The sequence below is a fragment of the Gouania willdenowi genome, chromosome 17 (assembly GCF_900634775.1).
Source record: "Gouania willdenowi chromosome 17, fGouWil2.1, whole genome shotgun sequence".
NCBI lineage: Eukaryota > Metazoa > Chordata > Actinopteri > Blenniiformes > Gobiesocidae > Gouania > Gouania willdenowi.
This window is the reverse complement of record NC_041060.1, coordinates 15,433,610-15,459,579: the sequence shown is the minus strand read 5'-3', so window position 1 is coordinate 15,459,579 and position 25,970 is coordinate 15,433,610. Positions and strand designations below refer to the sequence as shown.

General features: G+C 35.6%; 1 protein-coding gene across 2 annotated transcripts in view; it reads right to left on the bottom strand.

The window, feature by feature from the left end:
* LOC114479164 (guanine nucleotide-binding protein G(olf) subunit alpha) overlaps positions 1-23,379 on the bottom strand; it is a 62,307-nt gene extending 38,928 nt beyond the window's left edge. The window contains exons 1-4 of one of the 2 annotated variants that reach the window (XM_028472701.1): positions 22,653-23,379; positions 5,925-5,997; positions 2,247-2,301; positions 2,018-2,137 (exon numbers count right to left, since the gene is read on the bottom strand). In XM_028472701.1, coding sequence (XP_028328502.1) covers positions 2,018-2,137; positions 2,247-2,301; positions 5,925-5,997; positions 22,653-23,166 — 762 coding nt within the window. In that variant the 5' untranslated portion in view covers positions 23,167-23,379. Of the gene's footprint in view, positions 1-2,017; positions 2,138-2,246; positions 2,302-5,924; positions 5,998-6,306; positions 7,047-22,652 lie in introns of those variants that run through there. The other variant, XM_028472702.1, reaches the window with a different exon arrangement.
* Between the last annotated feature and the right edge of the window lie 2,591 nt (positions 23,380-25,970).

Here is a 25,970-nt window from a genome sequence, read left to right as displayed (position 1 = left end):
GTTCACATGTTCCTCTTTCGGGCATTTAAATGTAATCTGCTTGGATTAGCGATTTTATTATGGATCTACGATTTGCATATGGACCAGATCAACGTACTGGAAACAGCTGAAGAGCTCTCCTCGCTATACCCAGGACAACATTGCAAGCAGACACCGACAGACACATTTTAAGGAATTATTATGATGTCTTTCTTGCTTGTCTGGTACCGTTTTTTAAATTTATTTTAACAAATGCTAATTTTATATCTGAATTTTTAGCAGTTTGACAAAGAGCGTGCAGTGTCCACTAGTTGGAGAGGGCGTGTGCCAGCGTGCATGAGAAATCCTAGACGAACATGCACTCATGTCTGTACGTGTGAGTGTGTGTGTGTGTGTGTACCGAGGGTAAAGTCCACCTTAGACAATAAGGAGACTGGAGGGAAAAATTGGCCAAACTACAGTTTGTAAAGTCAAGAAACATAATAGATGCTTAAAAGTTCATGTAAGACTTTTACATCAATTCTAGCTAACTTTAACCTGTGTATTTTACCTTTTAGAATGTGATATACTATAGCGCCATAGTTTAAACTCATTATTCCAATAAGTCTTAAAATGTGGTTTGCAGTTCTTTAAATAAAAGACATCTAAGTATTGGAAAGAAGACTTTCTGGGAACGGCATTTACTTTAAATCTAAGAATCAGATCTAGGGCCAAAAAATTATGATTGGAACGTCCCTTGTTATTACGTGAGTACAGTTCTTTACTTTAAAAGCCATTTAGGTCATACCTTTGTAAGATTTGTACTGAAATTTATTAAAATGTATTTAAATACGATGCAAAAAGTACATACTTTTTTGGTCCTTGACTTGGCTCTTTGTTTATAAAACATCTCAACTGGGGATGTCCACAACTTTTTCACTTCCGATACGATACCAATATTGCAGCCTTGAGTATTGGTCGATACCGATCTCGAACCGATCAGATATCAGCACGAATCATGCATACTTTTATTACTTATTTTGTCGTGTGGAATGTTAGAAAAGGCGTGATCAAGTGATGTTACTCAAACAGAGAACAATAATCAACAATTCAAGTTCACTTCAGTCATTTTTTACTGTCAGTATATGGTGGGAACAACTGAGGGCGGGGACAAAAACTTACCGAAACGCTTACATCGAAAATTTTAGATGCAGTCCGATAAAATTTCATTATCGTTTTCTGGCAATTATCTGACCGATATCCAATATCAATATCGGATCGGGACACCTTAAATCTCAACTACTTTAAAGGACACAAAAGTGTTGAGAAGTGGTTTCAAAACCTACCACTGTTTACTTCCCGTCACATGGCAACTCAAAAACACTTTCACTTTTTACTTTTGAATCAGGGATTAAAAACAAAACGTCTTTCCATGAGCAGATGAACACCTCCCAGATGAACACTTCTCGCTCTAAAAACATAACGGCCTTAACTTGAAAAAAAAAAAAAAAAATCAACCATATAAAAGCAAAGGTAATACTTTCATTAGTCATAACAGTGCATTTACAAACACTGAAACCTCCCAGAGCCTGCCTGCAGCTCTCTATAAAAACAGCAGGCTCTGTTATGCTGTGCTGGCCAAGCACATCCACACCTGAACAGTCTCTGAATTAAAAATATTGTCTACATTTCTAACACATGACCTCATGCTATCAACCAGCTGATCACGCACTGGAAAAAAAAAAACTCTCTGTCTGCATTAAAACTGGTATTACCTGTGTTCACCTGTGGCTTTTGAGAAGCTACTAAATTTACAAATTACTGACACTATTCCATCATTACATCTTGACTTTAAAAGCACCAAAAATCCAACACTGGATACTAAAACAGCTCAGTGTATTATAAAACTGAAGAAAAAGGCAACAATAAGTCCTTTCTACTGAAACAGTGAATTTCTAGATATGCAAACGTACCCAGTAACTGTACACAGTACTAAACATAGATAATGTACACCCACACATTCAAATCCCCAAATACAGAAGATTCTCATCCATCTTACCTGTGAATAGTCAAAGTCAGAGAGTGGTGCTATGCTTTTGATGTATTCGATTCTGAATTGGTCCTCTGGGTTGGCTAGTGGGACAGGGGGTATTAAAGTGCTCATCGCAGACACTATAGTCTATAGATGCAGAAGAAAGACAACAAACGATGCATCATTACACGTGGTCAATGCAAACAGTTTCACTTTTAGAATCTGTAAAATGATAAATCAAGCACATAAAACTCACCACTATGGCATCCTTGACGTTTTTTCGAATATCTTGGATTTTCTGTTTCTTTTCTCTGTGTGAGGAGAAAAGAGAAGGGTGAGGCGCTGTAAACTGGAAAATGCAACAACTCGTCAACATGGAAACCAAAACAAGTACCGGAGTTGAAATGTAAGACACATAAACACGACTATAAACCATCAGCTAGTCATTAATAAAACGGAGAGGCGGCTGGATGCCACGTTGTCAGAATCAAGAGGTCAAATCAACATATTCTGCTATGATTTGGTGGAGGATCTGATCTAAAGCGATGTCTTTTCAAGGGACCAACCAGAAATCCATGATTCTGTTCTCATTCAAGCTGTGTGCCATCTACACTTATTGTTAAAGAAATACTGATATTCACACATTTAAACAGATGTCTGAGTGGAACTTATTAATGGGAAACAGTAATTATTAAAATAGATCTTGTAGTTCCAGGGATAGTGTTGAACTAGTCAATGAAGAGATAAAAAAGTTGTAAACCACTTGGAGGGATGTTGTTTTTATTATTATTATTATTATTATTATTATTAATAATAATAATAATAATAATAATAATAATACCTAGAAAAGCACTCGGAGAGCGCAGACCTCCGCCAAGTGATTTATTAAACCACAGTGCACTATTTAATTGAAATGGTGCCACATCTATTTTTTTTTAAGATTGGTCACAAACACGTAAAGAGTACAGCACGAGTACCGGGCGGGGTATACACACAATGCACTTCCCTACCGCGACAACATTACCCATAAGCCACCGCGCCTAAAGGAGCAGGCTCAGGCACAGCACACATCCACCCATAATGTGATTTCCACAAGTGATATTTTTTCTCATTTTTGGTAATCCGGAACATCACCAAAAGCTGACTCAGCATAAAGTGTTCTCTCTTTGTACGATTGGTTTTCGGCATGTCAACATCCACAAGCTTATTTAGAACAGGCAATGTTGACATCAAACATGTTCTAATGTTCTAATATACCAGTGTCATCAACAGTGATGATGTCAGAATTTTACAGAAGTTCCACGGTGTGAATGGGAAAATGAATGGGATATGTATATTTTCTTTTGGTAGCCAGAACATTCCCAAAATGTAATCACCTGTTCCTTGTCTCATTTATCAACTTTCCTGAAAATTTCATCCAAATCTGTTCTTAACTTTTCAAGTTGTCTTGCTAACCGACAGGGTAAAACGGAGAATAAAACATAACCTTTCACTCTGTGATTGGTGGAGGTAATAAAAATAATATTTTCTATTTAGGAGCACTTTACATTCATGAATCTCAAAGTGCCTGTTTTACTAATTCAACTCTGCAATCAAGTTATTTTCAAAGTTTTTGGGAACCAACGAAAAATGATTAACCCAGTGGACAATAAAGTCATATACTAATCATTTAAACGCTATACAATAGGGGTGAGACGAAACAATGAGTTCACGATATGATATGACAGACGATAATTATATATATTATTTTTTTGGAAAAGACAAAAAGGACAAAAAGTTCTGGGTATGACCTTTCTGAAAGTCAATAGGAATATACAAATAAAAAAACTAATTATATCAACTTGGTGTGTCGTAGCTTGTGTGGATTTATTTTCCGACTCCTCAACAATAGATCTTGTGATGTCATAGTATTGCAATATCTTGTTGCACAATATATCGTACCACCTCTACTAGTTAAATACATCTCTCTGTATAGGGTTAGCCTGTTTTCTTGAACTGATGTGGAATAGACGAGCATCCTATCTATCATATGCTTTGAGTTAACTTAAAAAATGGAAAATTAGTCATTTTTAAAGCTGCTATCCCACTAATATTTTTTTATTAGATAAAAACATATTGTATGTGTCACAGATCAATGAATCGAACATCATTTAGTTATAAAAAAAAAAGGAAAAAATGAAATTACCCCACCATAAACAGATCCATTTGTTAACATTTTCATGCATTGCATTGTGGGATGTGGAGTCAGGTGTATGAAAGTGTTTTTGCTTCATTTCTACCATGATTTTTGGGGGGCTTTTTTTAACCAGAGAAGGAGGACAGTTCTATGCACACGTCCCCGCGACTCCACATCCCACAATGCAATGCGTGAACATTTTAACAGATGAAAAGAAACTTCCAAGTTGTAATTTCAACCTATTATGTTTTTTTAATTGATCTATGAGGTACACACAATGATAAGATAATACTCATACTAAGTCTGCAGCCAAATTAGTATGTAGTGTGTTCACATTAGACAGTACGGAAAGATTGAGTATGCGTGAAATACCAAGATGTATATTATATTGGGACATTTTTTAAGTATGCACGGTGGCCATACTAGTCATACTCAACTGCCCCATGATGCATTGCGAGTGGAATCTAAAATCATCTTGAGACCGGCTTCAAGCTAAAAGTCAAACATCCGCTTTTCAAAACAAAAGCATCTCTTCTTGTCATCCTAATACTATGTGGTAGACCAGTGGTTCCCAAACTGGGGTACATGGACTCCTTGGGGTACTTGAACACCTCTCAGGAGATACACAGATTCACATCAACATTTGTCAGTTTATTTTTTTTAACATTCTATTATTTTTTTTTTTTTTTACATGCACACAGACTTTTCTCTTGAAAATACACCAAAGGGTGAAGTTCAAATTCTAAAACAAGCAAATCATCCAAAATAAATGAATGAAAAGGCTTATATTCAAGGTTACTGTTGGACGAGACACAGGAAAGTGCTTAGACGAGCCTGCAGACACAAATAAATCAGGCAGTGGCTATCCGTACGATTGACGTATAAATATATCCACATTCTATCCATACGCAGCGCCTCTCATTGGCCAGTTTTGGTCATGTGACTAAAACTAAACCTAACATTAACCCTAAAAATTGTTGCAATATAGGTTTATAACCTAATCCTAAACATAACCCTAAGACGCCACGTACGTGTACTTCGGTAAACGTACCAATTGCACCGGGGGTTGTCTGTACGGCAACCGTACGAAAAGACACTTTCATTAAATAACATATAACATGAGCTAAGGGGTACTTACGATAAGAAATGAAGGCTATGTGGTACATGGGGCCATAAAGTTTGGAAAGTACCATATACTCGTTGAGTGTGTAGTTTACAGCACGCGATTTCAAACATTGGGTGCCTTTTTCTAATTGACGTATATTCCAAATAAATACTCCAAATGCACATTTAAAGTGGACTTTCATACAGTTAGTTACATGACGCGTTTCTAATCAGACCCAGGCAGGGGTTGAGATCAATGCCATGCTACTAGCTAGGGGCCTTTGCAGCAAAAACAAATCATCAATAAATGAAGGGGGGAAAAAAAAAAAAAAAAGCCTGTGTCGATCACAACCTTTCACCCTCTCACACATGAGACAGGAAACTAGTGAATTATTTGCCATCTGTGCAACACTGAGATCCTCACATATGTATGACAACTGTGCAACCAGAAAAGGTGGAGAGAGAGAGAGAGAGAGAGAGATATTAGCTGCTTTGCATGGGATACAGGGCCCAGCAGGCTCTGCAGTGCCTGGGGAAAATCCATTCACAGGCTGCACTCCGGCCTCCACCATCAGGATCAGTAAAATAAGCACGGGTGTGATTTGTCAGAGCTAATGCTGCTGTTTAACTCGATGCTAAATGGCTCACACTCACTCTGCGTTGAAGCCGTTGACGTGTAGGATCCTCATCTGCTTCACAATGGTGCTTTTTCCGGACTCTCCCGCACCTTCGTGAACACACCAGGGAAGAAGAAGAAAAACACACACACACACACGTCAAAAACACACATTTAGCGACATACAATCCACACGTAGCCCGAGCAGGAGTCGACGTCCTACATGTAAAGGAGGAGGAGGAGGAGGGGGGAGATGTTTAGTAAATGCATCCAGCTAATTGAAGGCTCCATCAATATCCACCACCATGACATATTATTGCAAGCGCTGTCAAACAGGGGGGGCTTGCGTTGCTCGCTAAACGACAAGGATTACTTTACATTTTTCACATCACACCACCGCATAGAAAACAAAAGCCTTACCCAGTAATAGGAGCCTGTGTGTGGCTTTATACGCCTGTCTCTCCTTTTGCAGCTGTTTTTCTATCTTTTTGTTGGCCTCTCGTTGTGCCTTTTCGTCGATGCGTTGATCTTCGGTCTTGCTGTTGCCCAAACAACCCATCTTCCGTCGCCCAAACTCCCTTTCCTCGTTTAAAAGAAGCGTATTTAAAATAAAACGCCACCACCCAGGTCGACTGTGTGGGTATTAAATAGCACTAGAATGAAGCTACTGTACATTAAAAATAAAAAAAGGGGGGACTAAGAAAAACCTGTGCGGGTTTCTCCGTCGGAGGGAGGAATATGCTCCCCGTTACAATTCCGCTTCAGCCGCAGCCGACCGTCATCCACACCGAGAGCGACTTCAGCCGACCACCGCGGAAAAGCACCGGCCTCAACAAAGGCAAATAAAAATACAAACACATAAATACGAACAGAGAGGGGGGGTCAATGCTGGGAATCCAGTCTGCTGTTCCTATCGCGTCTCCTGCCCCTCTCCCCTCTCTGTGTTTTTTCTATCAGCATTTTCTGTCTCTTTAACTCAGCACTGCCTCTCTCTGTGACACCAGGAAGTAACCGTGGAAAAAACAGAGCTGCGTTCAAAGCCAAACCTTCATTTTACTACCACTGTAGGACCACAGCGACACCAACCTCTTATTTATCCACCCAAAAGCGATCAGTGAAGCGGGGAAAACACGGACACCCCGACGCTCTGAACGTGTGGGAGCGACGGTTTGGCGAACCGAACTGGCAACCCGACCGCACGGATTTTAGGACAAAGAATGGCAACACGTTCTAGTCCTCCCATTTAACCACGACATTAAGCAGACCTATGACAGGTGAAATGAAACACAAGTTAAGGCGATGTTTTTCAACCTTGGGGTCGGGGCCCCACGTGGGGTCGCCTGAAATGTCTAGTAATTGATTAAAAATAATGACTGATTAAAAATATCAATGATTAAATTCTTGTTATTAAATCTATATATTCGTATCTATTCATCTATAAATTAAATATTTATATACATTCATTAAGCACTACAAGATGAGTGTTGTTGCAATTAGGGCTATATAAATAAAGCTGAATTGAATTGAATTGAATCAATGTTAAATTATTTTTATTATTAAAAGACGACACAATTTTAAGCAACCTTATTCTATAATCAGAATCAGAAATAATTTAATACCTATACATATATACAAATGTCAACTGTACAGTTTAATTATGTGCAGAAAGTGAAAAAAAAGCAAAATAAAAAAGACTGTCTGTGTTTGAGTCAAGTTACAGAAAGGGGGTGTTTGACTATCTTAGGGAGTTGCCCACCTTTGTAATTTAACTTTGTCAAATATAATTCTAATTCTAATTCAAATTAAATGCAGTAATGTGTGTGTGTGTGTGTGTGTGTGTGTGTGTGTGTGTGTGTGTGTGTGTGTGTGTGTGTGTGTGTGTGTCATTAATCCTGGCTAATCTGTATTTGTAATACAGTATAACAAACATGATCACAAATCTAATTCAAGAAAAAAAAAATGTATTTAGGGTCACCAGAAAATCTTGATCTCAAAATGGAGTCACAATCCCAAAAAGATTGGGAACCACCGAGTTAGGGTCATACTAACCTGAATCACACAATTGAAATAGTCATAGTATTAATCTTTGGACAAAAATGTAACATAGTGTAGTCTTAGATTGGTTATCTGAATCTTTTCTTTTTTTTAATTAGTTTTAGTGTAATTTATTTCAACTAATTCAGTTGAGATTCCTATCATTTAAAACAGAGGTGGGCAACTTGTTTCACAGCAGAAGCCACAGAAATGTGATACTACTAGGTGAGATCTAGCAACAGTTCTGAATGGAAATTGTCTTTTAGAACACAAATTAAAAGTAACCTAGTTTTTATTTAAACAAATAAATAAATCAAAACTTGACAAAATATCCTATGTTTTTGTATTTTTATTGTCTTAGGATGGAGCTTGTATAAATGTAATTGATTCATATTTATGCCAAAAATGTTAGGCGTTGGCGAGTGAACTGAAACACAAGTTTGGCTCCAACTAGCAAGTCTCACTATAGTAAGCAATAAATTTGAACTGGTAATTATATTGGTTTTCAGACAGAAATGTTATAGTTGTAGTTATTATTTATTCTTTTGACTATCAACCTTTTTTAGTTTCAGTCTCTGTCAATCTGTTGATGCTTGAGTTCTTTAATTTTTATTTATTCATTATTATTCTTACTATCACTACTACTACTACCATTACTATTACTATTACTACTATTACTACTACCATTACTATTACTATTACTACTACCATTACTATTACTATTACTACTACTACTACAACCATTACTATTACTACTACCATTACTATTACTATTACTACTACTACTACAACCATTACTATTACTACTACCATTACTATTACTACTACTACTACCATTACTATTACTATTACTACTATTACTACTACCATTACTATTACTATTACTACTACCATTACTATTACTATTACTACTACTACTACAACCATTACTATTACTACTACCATTACTATTACTATTACTACTACTACTACAACCATTACTATTACTACTACCATTACTATTACTATTACTACTACCATTACTATTACTACTACTACTACCATTACTATTACTATTACTACTATTACTACTACCATTACTATTACTACTACTACTACTAATACTACCATTACTATTACTACTACCATTACTATTACTACTACTACCATTACTATTACTACTATTACTACTACCATTACTATTACTATTATTACTACTACTACTACCATTACTATTACTACTACCATTACTATTACTATTATTACTACTGCTACTACCATTACTATTACTACTATTACTACTACCATTATTATTACTACTACTACTACTAATACAACCATTACTATTACTATTATTACTACTACTACTACCATTACTATTACTACTACCATTACTATTACTATTATTACTACTGCTACTACCATTACTATTACTACTATTACTACTACATTATTATTATTACTACTACTACTACTAATACAACCATTACTATTACTATTACTACTACCATTACTATTACTACTACTACTACCATTACTATTATTACTACTACTACTACCATTACTATTACTATTACTACTACTACTACTACCATTACTATTACTACTACTACTACTACCATTACTATTATTATTACTACTACTACTACTACCATTACTATTACTACTACTAGTACTACCATTATTATTACTGTTACTACTACCATTACTATTACTACTACTACCATTACTATTACTACTACTAGTATTACTACTACTACCATTACTACTACTACTACTACTACTACTACTACTACTACCATTACTATTACTACTACTACTACTATTACTATTACTACTACTACCATTACTACTACTACCATTACTATTACTACTCCTACTACCATTACTACTACTACCATTACTATTACTACTACTACTACCAGTACTATTACTACTACTACTATTACTACTACTATTACTACTACTACTATTACTACTACTACTACGACTACTACTATACTACTACTACTACTACTACAACTACTATTTATTATTACTACTACTCCTATTACTACTATTACTACTACTACTACTTATTACTACTACTACTACTAGTATTACTAAATTACTACTACATATTACTATTACTACTACTACTACCACTACTAGTACTACTAGTATTACTATTACTATTACTAGTACTACTAGTATTATTACTACTTATTACTATTACTAGTACTACTAGTATTATTACTACTTATTACTATGACTACTACCACTACCACTACCACTACTACCACTTACTACTACTACTACCACTTACTACTACTACTACTATTACTATTACTACTACTACCACTACTATTTATTATTACTACAACTACTACTATTACTACTACTGCTACTACTACTACTTATTACTATTACTACTACTACTACTACCACTACTACTACTACCACTTATTACTACTACTACTACTACCACCACTACTTATATTAGCTCATTTAAAATGAACTCCTGCCCTTTCACACTCACTCACCCTACTTGCCAAATTGTAACTGAAAGGAGAAAAAAAACATTTCTGATTGGAATTAGTCATTGAGAGACAAATAAAAAAAACTTTTTTTAAAAAATGTAACATATGATAAGTAAGCTAAATAATTTTACAGACAGAAATGACATTTTGTCATAGTTTTGGTAATTTTTCCAATGTTTGAACTTGCAAAGCCCAAATGTGATTTAAAAAGATTGGTAACCAAATTAAACAATTCATTTTTTATTTTTTTTTTATTTAATTCCTAACTGTAGTTTTCTTAGAGTGTATAGTACAGGTTTACAACTCACAGGTAATGACTTTTCTTGTACATCTTAAAGAATCTAGCATTTTGCCTTAACAAACTGGAACTGAGTAATGTAGGGTTTATTTTTATGATCCTTGTTCCCTTGTATGTCTGTCTCTAGTAAATCATTCCTTTAAAGTATATTAGACTCCTTGTTAGGCCGAATTAGGTCTGGGGGTTTTGGCTTTATCATGTCTGGGTTAAACAGACAGACATAGGGTACTTTTAGTTGTTCAAACATTCCAGTCATGGTTAAAACTGTTCACTGATGACTGTCCATTGCAAGACTAATGGTAAGTTTTCGGATGTCAACTGTTAAACACACTAAACTTTTTTTTCCGGCCATTTTAAAAGGCATGTTGACATACGTCTGGAACTCAGCGAGTCACGTTCAGCAGAAGAAAACAGACAAATAAACTTACAATGGCAATGTTACAACTCGAAGAACTTTAAAAAAAAAAAAAAAGAAGCTAATCTACAGCATGAGATGATAGTTTTTATTTTCCCTTCGGATGTTAGTCAATATATTAAGTTTTGGGAAATTTGTCGACAGCAGTGAAGAGATACAAAGTCTTCCCTCGCAGTCCGTCACAATGAAGTGCATGGTGGAATTGTCTATTATTCTTTATGACTTATTTATTAATGAAGTATTTCTCCCCCCCCCCCCCCCCCCCCCCCCCCCCCCCCCCCCAAAAAAATAAAGCTAAACATTCTATTGCTAAGTGATGTTTACAGTTCACTTTAGTTTGACAGTTTTACTGCTTATTGTTTTGCAACTAGTGGTTTTCCCAATACAACTCTTTTACTTCTGATACAATGCCAATATTGCCACCTTAAGTATTGGCCAATACCGACGATATCAAACATACTTTTAATATTAAATTTTGCAGTGTAGATTGTGAAAAAATGGCTTGATCAAGTGGTATTACCCAAACAGAGAATAATATCCAGCAATAGGAAGTATGAGGAAAAAATGACCCATTTATTTACATACATTTTAACCTTAAACATAGGAATAGTCTACAATTGTATACAATTGCCTAAAAAAGTAATCAAAATAAACCCATTAAAAATAAATGATGTATCAGAGTGTATATCTGAGATTTTAGATGCAGGCCAATGTGATCTAGGCCTACCCATCTTTTGGCTGAGAGGAACAACTAGTAATTCAAATAAAAATCTGGCCACTGAATACTTGTTTTATAGGACCAGCTAAAGTAAACAACCTGAGAGATTACAGTGAACTGAAGTGGATTTTTGTATAAAAACTGATTTGGCATATGTGGAACCAACAGTACAATATCTGTGTGATATCTGGTACATAGTTTACAATTCATATTGATATTTTCTACTTTTCACCATTTCAGTCAAAAAAAAAACAAAAACAAAGTTTGAAAAATCCTCTTCAATGACTTCCAAATTTGGATATTTCATATTTTTTTTTAAAAAAAGTTTTAAAAATATTTCTCTTGACCACTTTTTGAATCATTTTAAATTCTATATTAAACATCAGCGAAAACAAATCAATCTAAGAAGAAGAAAATTATGAAATGGTTACAACTAGAAGATAGGCATAAATATATGTCACTCTCCTAAATGGTTTTATCTTGTTAATCTGTTTTAAGTTACACAGCCTTATTCTTAAAAAAAAAACCCATTAAAAAATAAAAACAAAAAAAGATTGTTCCTGTGCAAAATTTACATTACCAAAGTCAATAAAAGTATTGTGCCTAAATCTCTATGGAAAAAAAAAACAAACATATTAATACATTTAGTAGAATTGTGCTTGTGGAATTTATTGTCTTGTGCAATTACAGTATCGGGAACATCACTTTTTTTTTTGTACTTTACTAGTTTATGAAATATCTTGCTAAATACACATCAACGTTACATAGGCAAAACTTAATAAACAAACTCCTCCTTATCTGTAAACCACTGGTTTAAAAAAGTATGGTATTTTTATTGACCTCCTTTAACACTAGCAGCGGCATTTTAATAATAATAATTATTATTTATTTATTTATTTTACATTACTGAGGTATAAAGACTACATTTTATACTGGGAAAACTGGATGTCTTTTTCAATGTTGTGTGTCACTCAGACAAAGTGTGTTGTTGTGAGTGTGGACTGACATTTAGCTTCAGGTTGCTGTGGCTTCCTCTCACACGCAGTAAGGTGTGGGTTTGTTCAACATGTCTGTAACCAGTGCACTTCATGTGGAGAGAAAAACGCATTATTTGAGATTATGATTTAAGCTTTTTTTTTTTTTTTACCATTTCATGAGCATATGAAAACAACCCAGTTGCATTAAGATTCTACAGATTAGTTTAAAACATGGGGAAAGTGTTGCAATTACTCACCAGTTTAAGAAAAAAAAAAAATGTATTTGTTAACAATATATCTGCTGCTATGGATTTTATTTCACAAACACAAATAGTAGTTGTCCTTTTTAAAAATTGGTATCACAAAAGTTGAGCAATTTAGCGTGAGATCCAGTGATATAACGCTGCAATAATTATTCAGTCTGCCATTCTGAAAGGCAAGGTCACTACTAGTGGTTGGCTCATATCTCCCTTTAGTGGACAAAGAAAGAACTGCACATGTAGTGTGGCTACAGTCAAATCTGTGAACAATGTATACACATATATTACAGGCGTCTGGGATGAATTAGAGCACTGGTGTGTGAATGTGAGTGTGAATGGATGAATGAGCTGATATGTAAAGCGCTATGGGATTATTTCAGTGTAGGGATAAAGAGCTACAGTATATAAATCAAGTCCATTTACCATTTACCACTGTGCCGTTACCCCCATTTTTATATCACAAATTTATTACGACCCCAAAGACATTTTTTTTTCTTTTCTAGAACTAGTTCTTGATCACATTTATTAAAGTGTGTTAAAAAATACAGAGTAGCCAAGGTTAGTGCACAAAGTGACAAGATCATTTTACACTGCATTTTATTTGAAATACATTTATAAATCTGAAAGTTTAAGTACAGAATGAAGTGGTTTGATATTTATCGTGTGTGTGATGTAATCATTTAAAAAAAGAATAACAATTTTTAGAAAAATTGAAACTGGATGTTTTTTTTTTGTTTACCAATTCCTAGACTTTTCAGGCGAACCCACATTGGGTCACGACCCCAAAATGGAAAAACACTGAATTAGATCAGTTCAGGTATTCCTCAACATTTGCGCCTGATGTCACCAGTGCACCGTGAGAAGAATAAATTATAATCAAATGTTGGAACGCCCTCCCAGAAGAGCTAAAGCTGTTGTACGTTAAATAAACAAAATATATATATATATTGAGGGGATCCACGGATTATTTCTGTCGTAAATATGAAGAAACTGGTACTGTATGTTACATATGAGAGTAATAATAAAATTGTATTTCTGGAGGACTTAAAATGTACATTTAACAGGGAAATATATTCAAGCTAACTTTTTCTTTGGTTGAAATTCGTTATGAGTGAATGAATGACTTCTCTCTAGATTGGGGTGAGGAAGATGAATCTAAACGTTTAAACATCAGATTGTCGTGAGTAATAAGTTACGTCACAATGACTTATCAACAAAAATATTATTAGTATATAAAACTACCAAAGGATAGAACATTAAATGCAGGTAAAACACAAAGCTTATCCTGCAGCTTAACTTTTTGGGGGAAAAAAAATGTCAAGAAGAGTATAATAATCCTGAACTTTGCACATGTTTTTCATTTGAGGGAAGACGTCGTCCTCACCTAAATATTCTACATATACACAGTCCTTGAAGTACAGTACGAACATCCAAGTTGGTTTCCCAAGTTTTTTTTAAATTAGCATTTGAAGGGATTTAATCAAGAACAGCATTGACGCTTGTTCAAATGTAAAAAATAAATAAATAAAAAAACAACTTTATACTGTGAAGCAGCCACAGTATTGATGAACAATTATTCTTAGAGTATTTACCAATAAGTAAACTGTATAAGCAGTGTTTGTTCATTTTATTGACTAAAAAGTTTCATCATAGCTTTTTGTTGACGACATTTTTTAAGCGACACTAACAAAACTATTACTAATCCAAAAAAATATACAAGGGAATGAAAATGTAATCATAATATATTGATATTTTTGTCGACTATTAAAAACTAAACAATAATTTCGTAACATGGGACAAAATCTTATCAGAACTCGTGTGATCATGTGATCTTGCAATGTGTGTTTACAGACAAAAATCAGGTTGATCAATGATAAATGAACCTTTAAATAATGCATAAACTCTTATAAATAATTACAGCAAGTTAATCTTGTCTTCTTTTTTTTTTTTTAAATAATATGTTAAGTTTTCATTTATTTCAGGAAATTCACTGTGATCTCCTGAAATGTTTCGACCGCCAACTGTCAGTCTTCCTCAGAGGCATCTACTGACTGCTTTCAGTACATCAGTAGATGTAAGGATACTTCAAAGCAATCAGGAGATCCCTCTGAGGAAGACTGACAGTTGGCAGTCGAAACATGTCAGGAGATCAAAGTAAATTTCAAAGTAATTTTCCTGAAAAAATGTTTTAATAAATGGAAACCTTAATACATAAACTCTTATGCTGTATAATTTTAGTCGAGTATACTGTATGTGTAACAGACTTAGTTGATGTAATAGTAATTTAGGTGCGGAAGTGGCACAATTTTCAAGGTTTTTATGTAGGAACAGGAGCTGGTCAACATGCCCAGGCTGCTCCACTGAGAAGTGACAATGTCCACGAAAATGTGAAAAATACAATAAGAAAAACGTTGATTCATTTTTTTTTTTTTTTTAAATAAAATTGATTTAAAATGGGCACCCAAAAAATCGCAATATATCGTGAAATCGATTTTTTTTCACGCCCCTACCAAAAACACAGACGTGTTAGAGAAAAGGGAAATTCTGATGCTTTTACTTGTGTCGTGGTTCACTTTTGTCAATCTAATACAAGTTTCTAGACAGTTTAGATCGCAATCAGTGTCATAAACATGACAGTCATTCCTATTCCAGTGCTCGCTGTTTGTTATTACATAAGTCGGGAGCTCAGTGAAGTTGGTAGCAAAGTTCAACAATGGTCAATGATAAAACCGACTCGGACGGAAACAAAGTTCATTCAACGGGAGTTGCCTGTTGTGTTGGCCTATTTCCCAAAGTGTTGATTCTGACGTGCTCGAGCAAAAATCTCAGAGTCGAGCCTTTCTGTTGTGGTACGTGAACAAACTGTTTGCGTGGCCTTACTGGGAGAATCGGATGAGAGCACTAACATTGCTAGCAGCCTGTTGTTCAGGCTCGTGAAGGTGATTAGACAGAGATATGAGGCCAACCAGTTAAAGACATCTAGGAAAGCTCTAACTGATCCTAATCGCAGGCTTCTGTTTAATCTGATCCGAGAGAACACACAGTAAAGTCACTTCCTCTGCAAGACAATAATGGGATCTGGCCATCCAGATCCTGTAATGTAATCTAATGCAATCTGCCCTCCCTCGCTCATGGTGGCAATAAAATAAAGAGAAACAAGACTTTTTTTCCTCTGGCAATAGGTGATATCACCTGTGGCACCCAGATTTACACGATCTGCTGGAATTATGAAAATATGACACCCTTTACGGCAGGGGTTCTCAAACCTTTTAGATCCATGACCTCCTACAGGGGAGGAATATTTTTCAAGGACCCCCTCATAATCATCAAGTCAATTAAATACAATTTACAGCCATTTGTAGCCCTAAATGTCATAGGAATGATCGATTCTTTTCAACTTAAATATTTAACATTCCCCATATTATTCATACACTTTTATAACGATAAAACATGAATAATAGTTCCTTTTATTTATTATTATTTCAAAGAACCCCAAGCTATGGCTCAATGACCCCCCAGTTTGAAAACCACAGCTTTATGGACAAATGCAGACAAAGGGGAAACCAAAGAATAAGAAAAGACACTAAATGTCAAACTTGGCAGCACTGTGGTATAGTGGTTAGCATTCCTCCTCCAAACACAAAAGCCTGGGTAAATTCCTGAGTGGAACATCTCAGACTTTACCGTCCATTTGCTTAGAAGACATTTTACAACGTACGATGATTTCCTCCCACAATCTAAAATCATGCACGTGAAATTCTCGAGAGTCTGTAAATTGTTGATATAGGCAGGGAATAGGATTGTATCTATGTATTGGTGTTGTATTCTGCCTGCTTTGTGTCTGATGTGTTTTCATTTTTTAAAAGCCAATGAAAATTGGCTTCAACTGTCATGAATAACTAGCAAGTAAGGTCCAATATAGTTTAATAAAAGTACAAGTGTATAAGTATTTAAATGAGATCACTACATACTGAATAAGCACTGCACTAAACAAGGGAGCCACTACTTCTTTAAACATAATTCATTTAGTTATCTTCCAAAAATGCTCTAGCCCTTTAAAGAGGCACGAGGCAACGCACACAACCTTTGTGTGCGCGCCGTCCCAGGTTGTGTTTTGGGTTGTTGGCCTGTGTAAATGATTGCAGTCACAACATTGACCTTACTCGTAAACAGCATTTGTGATCGTTTTTGCATGGATTTTGGATTTAATTAACAGTTCTAATGACATAATAATATTAATATATCCTGGCATCTAATCAACTCTACAACCGCCTAACGTATAAGTAACGCAATAACATAAGATTCATAGATTTTTTTCAGAATATTGCTCAATCACTCTCATTCCCTGATTCGAGTCCAAATGTTGAAGTCTTGATTCGATTACAAACTGATTTTTTGCTGATTAACAATTATTAATTACATTTTAAATTATTGATGATTAATAATTTTCCCTTTAACATCAGTAATCTGCTGAATAATGTGACTTGTCTTTTGAATAACTGCTCACAGCACCTTCAATATTGTATAATGTAATTAAAATATCCAAATTCGGAGGACACGCCTGGCTTGTATTACAATTTGAAAAATATAAATAACCGATCATTGGAAATTTAAGAATCAATTCATAATAGAGTAAAATCGCGAATAATTGATTACTGAATTTTTTCACCACCCCAAACGGCAGGATGATTATCAGTTGTTTTTTTAAAATATCTGTCAAGGCATCAGCAGACACCTGTAACCCTGAACAGGACAAACGTGCCGTCAGACGATGAAATAATAAATTAATATCTGACATAGAAAAGTTGTTTCAGCTTGTTTAAGCATCATAACTAAGCAGAAATTACTTATTTTAGATATTTTAACAAAGCAGATTTAATATAAATCCTGTTTTTTTAAAGTACGAGTAATGTATCGAGCAATTATGTCTCCATTTTTTTTTCTGAAAAAACAACATCATTTATACTTCCACAAAGTTTATTTTGTCTGCTTTTTGAATAATATGTTATGGTTTCATTTATTCAGACAACTTTTTTTCAGAAATTTTACTTTGATCTCTTGACATGTTTTGACTGTCAACAGCCAGTCTGCTACAAAGACGTCTGCTGATCGCTTTGATGTTTTCTTGACTTCTGTGTAATAATTCCAGCAAGTTCATTTTGTTTTCTTTTTGAATAAGATGTTATGCTTTTATTTATTTAGCCAACTTTCTTTCAGAAATTTTACTTTGATCTCTTGACATATTTTGACTGTCAATAGCCAGTCTGCTTCAAAGACGTCAGCTGATTGCTTTGATGTTTTCTTGACTTCTGTGTAATAATTTCAGCAAGTTCACTCTGGGTTTTTTTAATACTATGTTATGGTTTCATTTATTCAGACAACTTTTTTTCAGGAATTTCACTTTGATCTCTAGACATGTTTTGACTGTCAACAGCCAGTCTGCTTCAAAGGCGTCTGCTGATTGCTTTGATGTTTTTTTGACTTCCGTGTAATAATTCCAGCAAGTTCATTTTGTCTCTTTTTTAAATAATATATTATATTATTTAAAAAAGAGACAAAATAAACTTGCTGGAAGTCAAGAAAGCATCAAAGCGATCAGCAGATGCCTCTAAAGAAGACAGTTGACAGTCGAAACATGTCAGGAGATCAAAGTAATTTTTCTGAAGAAAAAAAAAACTTGTCTGAATAAATGACACCATAACATGTTATACATCATTCATGTTCATTCAACTTTTCACAAACTGTGCCTAAATGAAGAACCTGACATACAATATTTTAAATATAAAAGGGTCTTCAAACACATGCCGGACATAACTACATACACAGCTTTCAATATTTGATCTAATATCTGCAGCTTATCCAAACAGATGAAAATGACCCAGATTAGCAGGCATACGTTGACTTGAAATGTAACACTATTTGAAAGGTGTCCACTTTCAGAGGAACACAAACCTCTGACAGGCTAAAGGACTCCTGCTGGAGTGTCATGCACGTCTTCAGGAAATACCAGAGGTGTCCTGTGGTAATTATTAGTGTTCTTACAATGGCGGCAGAAAAATATTCAAACCACAATGACACAATGAAATGATAGAGTAACACAGGTCAAAGCATGCTGTGGAGTTTTCACCAGCAGCAGCTCAGGGAAGAATGTTCGACACTACCCTGTGTGACTTCATCAGGATGAGACATTTCTTCCTGTGTAATTAGAGAGAGCTGTTTACTCAGCTAATTTAACTGATGGCCATTTATCACAGGGGAAAAGAAGCACCGCACTGGTCTAAAGTACAGTAAATACACAATATTGTGGTGAAACGTGTACTGCTGTATCCTTAAATCTGAAGCCAGATTAGTTCTTTCGTGGAGCGTTTTGACGCCTTGCTTTCTTGTCAAGGTTGTAGTGACAATACTTCTTGTTCCAGGTCACAATTTCCTCCTTTCTCTCATTTAACGTGTACTCTAGTAGTCTATTTGCCAACAGTTTGGTAAATCAATGAAAGTTATTCAAACTGTGGGCGAGGACGAGATGGCTGCGAGGGTGTGGAAGTCTTATAGGTTTTTGGCCTTCTCAATTTCACACAATAGTTGTATTAAAAAAAAAACAATATACAACAGTTTACTTTCAGAATATCTGTAATTCATTTAAAGTTTACGTTAGCTCATGGGTCTCAACCTAATTTTAGTTCAGGGCCAAATGCAAAGTAGTTTAAAAGCTGCACTACATGATTCTTGAACCATTACAGAGGGGCATGGCTGAATTTAAACCATAAATCCCATCCCCCACTCTGATAATACCTCCCAGTCTCCTCCTCTCATGGAAGTGTCCGAAATTGCGCATGAGAGCTGAACGTGCACTACCGGTAAAACACGTTGCCACGCAAAACGATGCACACAAAATATAGGAAAATGGAACATTAGATGACCTGTCTACAAGGTAAACAGCGACTTGCGCGTCCAAAGTTAGTCCACGACTGAGAACAAATTTGCACCGTGCACGCGCTTCACCATATATCGCGGCAGCCAATGAGGAGGCACCAATGCTCACCCCTCCTTTCTCTAAATGGTGTGATTGGAGCTGGAGGAGGTGAGCGCCAAGATTTTGTCTTTCGGGGTTTTATTAACTAAAATAATTAATTATAAGGCACAGACGATATACTATATGATACTAATAAGATGTTTTTTTTTATTAAAGAAAATAAAAAGCTTTATGTGAACCTCAGATTTTGGGTGGGAAAATGTCCCGAAGTTTGTACTTTTAGAAATCTTACATAAAGTATGTAAGGAGTCAACAATATCCAGGCAATAAGTGACAGATATCAGTCACTGCAGGATTTTCTCATTGATTTTGTGACCAATTATGATTTAATTTCAGAAAAATTTAGTTCTTTAAACAATTTGAGATTTAATATGACTGCAGCCTTTTTGAAAATGTCAATCCTCTAAATATTGTGGCGTTTTATTGTATTTGTGTATTTAGGTCTCTTAGATATCTAAGCTAAAATATGTACAACTGAATTATTTGATATTTTAACAATATTTTTAGTTGTTTCTGTATTTTTGACTTTCTTCTGTAGGCTGAATTGGATGGCCGGATGTGGCCCCCGGCCCTTGAGTTTGACACGTGGTTTGGAGGCAAAGAATCATAACAAACATAAATTTGATTTCGATTATGCGTCTATTCATGCACCAAGTTTTTACAAATAGATGAAAAGGAACTTTTAAAACTTCGAATTTTGAAAGCTTTAGTTAAATTTTCACACAGACCTGAAAATGTTTGCCTGGCTCTACAGTACACAACCTCATTATATGGAAGTGATTGTAAAAGAAATGAATGTGGTGTTGACGTAACGATTAAGGAAGCCGGCTTGTACTCGGAAGGTCACTGGTTCGAATCCAATCTGAGCCACCTTTGGATAAAATCGTCTGCTAAATGAAATTGTAATAATATTGTATTAAATGTGCGACTGTCTGCACGTTGTCTGTTTGCCCGTCTTTGGTCGAATAGTTACAGTCTGGTGATGCATTCAGGGAGTTTATATTGTTATCTTTATACGACTTTGTGTAAATTGATTTCTTATCTTTATAACATTCTGTGTGCTTAGCGGATTACTACCTCATAAGCATATTGAAGGGTTTATTTTTTTAGTGTGAGCATTATGTCACCTTATGCGTTTTTTTAGGACTCATCTTGAAGTAGGCAACTTTGAGTTAGATTTTTATATAAAATGTGCTATAGATGACTTATTATTATAGTTGTACAAGAGGTTTTAGTCATTGTTTTTAAAAACTAGTTTATAAAATGACCTACCTGGTTAAACATAGGTTGAATACACACATAAATAAACTAAGTGACTGCTTGTATTATCACACAATTACACAACAATTGTGAAAGTACTGACACACATTATTATGTAAGATTTGATTGTTACGTAATTTGCTTCAGACAAGGTATGATAGTAAAACCTATTTGATGGGTTTATTGTACCTAAACATGTTAGATTTTATACATACACCTGGGTATAGAATTGATTCATATTTCCCAAATTGATTGCATTTGATTCACAAGGGCCCGATTCGAGTCGCGATTCAATTAGGTTTCAGTTACAGTAACATTTTTGCTTGTACATGAAAAATATTCTCGTAGAACTACAGCTGTAAATAGTAGAAATAACTCCTGCTTGCTGCAGTATTCAAAAAAATATGGTAACACGTTACTTGAAGTTTTATACATAAGGCTGGCATTACGCTGTCATTAGCATCAATAAGGTGTCATGAAGGCTGTCATTTAGTGTCGTTTGCTAAATTATGACACCTTTGGAGCTATGTTGGCATTTTTGGGTTACATGGAGGGATCTAGTGGGGTTAGGTAAGGTTAGAGTAACGAACGACACTTAATGACAGCCTTCATGACACTTTATGACATGTGTCATGTCATAGTAATGACAGGTAATGTCAGCCTTATGTATACCCCTTCAAATGAAGTGTAATCACAAATATTAATGTTAACATTTAGAATGTAGCCCACAGCACTGCATTACACTCACATTGTAGAAAAGACAAATTAAATGATTGATTTTTAAGATTTTACGAATCGATATTGGGCCATTCAAGAGAAAATTGATTTGAATCGATTTGTCTTTAAAGTCCTTATAGTTTAAAATGAAGCTAATTGTGCTATAAATGAGATGTGAGTGACGTCACACCAATATTAAAAGATCAGGAGGTACTAGTTGATTAGATCCTCATAAAAGTGTTATTAAATTCCCATACTGATCTTATTAGTGTCATTGGAATATATGCATGGAAGGTGTTTGTATTGAAAACATGGCCCAGTAGCCCCAGTTCAGAGGTTTCCGGTGGTTACAAAAGGATTCCCCGAGCAGGCCCAGCCGCTCTACCTCCATCTCCGCGGTCTGCCATTGACAGCCCGGGGGAGGTGGTGGTCTCCACGGCCATCACATGTGTGGATAGGCCTCAGTAGATATAGCGATGACATAATGAGTGGAGGCCAGCCCAGCAGCGCCTGTGAGCGGCTGATAGTAAAGCGGCCACCGGAGGGAGGGACCTACCGAGCAGCAGCAGCCGGTGCGTCTGCTTGTACTCCCGCTTCAGCTCCTTCAGCGCCCGGTCTATGTTCTTGCTGACTTTCTTGGCCTCCCTCTCAGCCTCCTTCTCCTCCACCAGCAGTTTGTCCCAGTTTTTCTGCTTCTGGGTGCTGCTGCTGCTTGTCTTCTGGGTGCCGCTGCTTTTCTGCAGCAACTGTAAACGACGACCGCGCTCCTTCCCCGGTCCTTTACCGCCGCCTCCGTTCTGTATGAGCACACCGTCGGTACCAGTGGTGTCTCCGCGGCGGTGCTCCCCGACAGGCTCCCTGCTCCCGGGGTCCCCTGGGCGCACCAGGCCGCCTCCGCCGCGGAGCGACGACGTCTCCCCGCAGCCACCGCCGTCCTCCGGCCGCGCTGCCCCGGCCCGGGTCGGTGGCACGGCTGCGTCCGGAGGCTGGTCCGAGTCCGAGGCGGCGTTGGAGATAGAGCCGCTCAGGTCCCCGAAGAGCCGGGGACGCAAACTGTAGCACAGCCCCATGTTGAAAGCAATAATTGTCTTTGAATGTGATTTCTCATAAATTAAAATATGAAAACAAATCGCAAAGCAGGAGCAGAAGCACCTAACGATCCATCGTCACACTGGAGCTCCAGCGGTGGGATTTAGGTCCAAATGTGAGGCGAAAACGTGAATGAATTATGCTCCGACATTTGCAATATGTCATCTTGCATTTTCCCCCAGTAAGCCTTCGCTTCGTAGTTAGTGGATCACCTGATCCTAGTGGACACTGCGGGTCCACCTTACCGTAAATCACCAAAAGCAGCAGCTCGGAGGAAAAAGCCTCTTATCCGCTACGCAGACAGACCTCAATGTGCCTGCACAGCTGTTAGGTGCAATGCACGATACGTCACGTTACTATACAGTATATGGCCATTTGGAGGATGCTGCTCATCAGTGTCATTCCACACGTTTCATGGCTACATGTCCAAAAGCCCCCAAATCTGGTGCTTTGATCAGCACAAATAATAATAAAGATAAGAATAGAATAGAACTTTATTTGTCATTGCTATAAGTTCAACGAAACTGTAAAGCCTTCAGTCAGTGCAAACACCAATAATTTTAAATAGAATAAATAACAAAGATAGGAGCGCAAAAAAAAATAAAATAAAATCAGAGCAAAAATATATGTATTTATATAACATATATAATATTGATATTTATATTCTATAATTCATCGTCATCTAATCCTCACCAATATAAAAGGAAATGTGACGAACAGAGTCGCGATAGAGAAAACATATTGAAACATCCAAACAAAAAGAAAAATATAGCCTACTTGATGTAAATGGTTTAAATCAGTCATTCTCAACTGGTGGATCGGGAGCCAAAAATGGGTCGCGGACCTGTACTGGATGGGTCGCGGACAGCTCGTCAAAAATAAATAAATACTCAATGTCTCTCAAGTTGGACTTGTCTTAGTTTGAAAGAAACTTTTCTTTTGACAGGCATGCTGTGAAATGTATGTTGCACAGGAAAATATATAAATTTATGTTTAAAAAAAGATCATATATGTGTGTTTTCAACAGCTATTTTTGAAAAACTTAGTTTGGTTGACTGCATTCTAAAAAGTCGCGATTTAATGACCGTGGCCATATCTGGGTCCCAGGGTGAGACCAGTTGAGAACCCCTGGTTTAAATAGCATGCTAAGTGTTTTTTTAATACTCACTAAAAAAAAAATGAAAAAAAAAATCTATACAAACTATGTGTATCCCCCGGCCTGAAAAAATAAGTTCTTCTATTTTATTTAATTTTTTTTACAAAATGTATTTATTTTCCTATAAGACAGGGTCCTGTTGTTAATTCTTGAGTTGCCATTCACAATTATTTACATCCTGCACATCAGTGATGCATGAATTCAAGTTTAAAAACACATTATTGTTGCCATGAAATGGCATTTACTACTAGAGGACTGTAATGTTGATTACAACATATTTAAAACCCAGCTGGTAAATTCAAATTGTAAACCTAAGTTATTTATAGACTTGATTCCTGTCCCTGAAACAATGAGGTGCAATAACATAAAATAACCAGAAGATGGCGATAAAGACAGATGTTTGTAACAGTTGCGTTCAAACGCTTTGGGCATAGGCCTGTATATGATAAATATTTATTGACTAACTAAAGGCTTTTTTTCATTTTTATTTTTTTTAAAGTATTATTTGATGATTGATTTTATTTTATTGTGGTTAAGATGTACATTGAATTAAATACAAATTGTATTAAGAAGAAGAAAAGCCTATCCTTTACACTTGTTGTTAATACCTTCCATTCATTCTTGAACAGCAGCATTCTTATTTACAATATCAAACACATCTATTGTATATAAATGCATTACATATATTGTATATATTATATTGATTTTAGGGTACTGTAAAGAGATACAATTATTTAATTTAATTCAAATAAATTGACAAATTGAGCACCTTTTAAAAGAAATACCTAATTCTGAAGGCAAATATTTAACTTAGTTTTTAGTATTTTGAAAAAAAAAATTGTATTTGTTCTTTAGTTCAAGTTTCTGTTTAGTTTTGGTCCACTAAATCTGCAGGATTTCTTTTCCTAAAAATACATTAAAATACACGATCTACTACACATCCAAATGTTATGGTTTGTCTTTATTTATTTACATTCATTGAGTTAAAAAGGTCATATACCTAAAATAAGTAGGTTCAGAGTTTAAGTAAAATAAAAGTATGATTTAAAATGTGTTTGTCGTATCGTTATCATGAGCCCATTATCGTCTATTGCAGACATAGGCAACTGGCGGCCCGGGGGCCACATGCGGCCCTCGGTCTAATTCTGTACAGCCTCTAAGACAAATCCACCAAAAATTGTAATTCAAGAAATTTGAAGTAATATGAAGCCCAATATAATACACAAAATAACAACAACAACAAAAAAAAAAACACACAAAACAACAGCAAAATGCAGGACGTCAACCAAAAATACACAAAACAACAACAAGAAAAACACAAAAAAGAGTCATAATACACACAAAAAGACATCAGACACACAAACAAAACAACCACCTAAACTCACAGAACAACAATTACACAAAATGACAGAAAAATACCCAAAACAACAAATATACTGAAAAGATCAAAAAGACAGATGACCATAAACCAAATGCAAAATATAACACACAAGAAAATAACGGAAACACATAATGAGTCATAAAATACACAAACAAGGCAAGTCAAGGCCAAATTTATTTGTATAGCACATTTCATACTCAAGGCAACTCAATGTGCTTTACATGAAAAAACATTCAATTGTTTAAAAA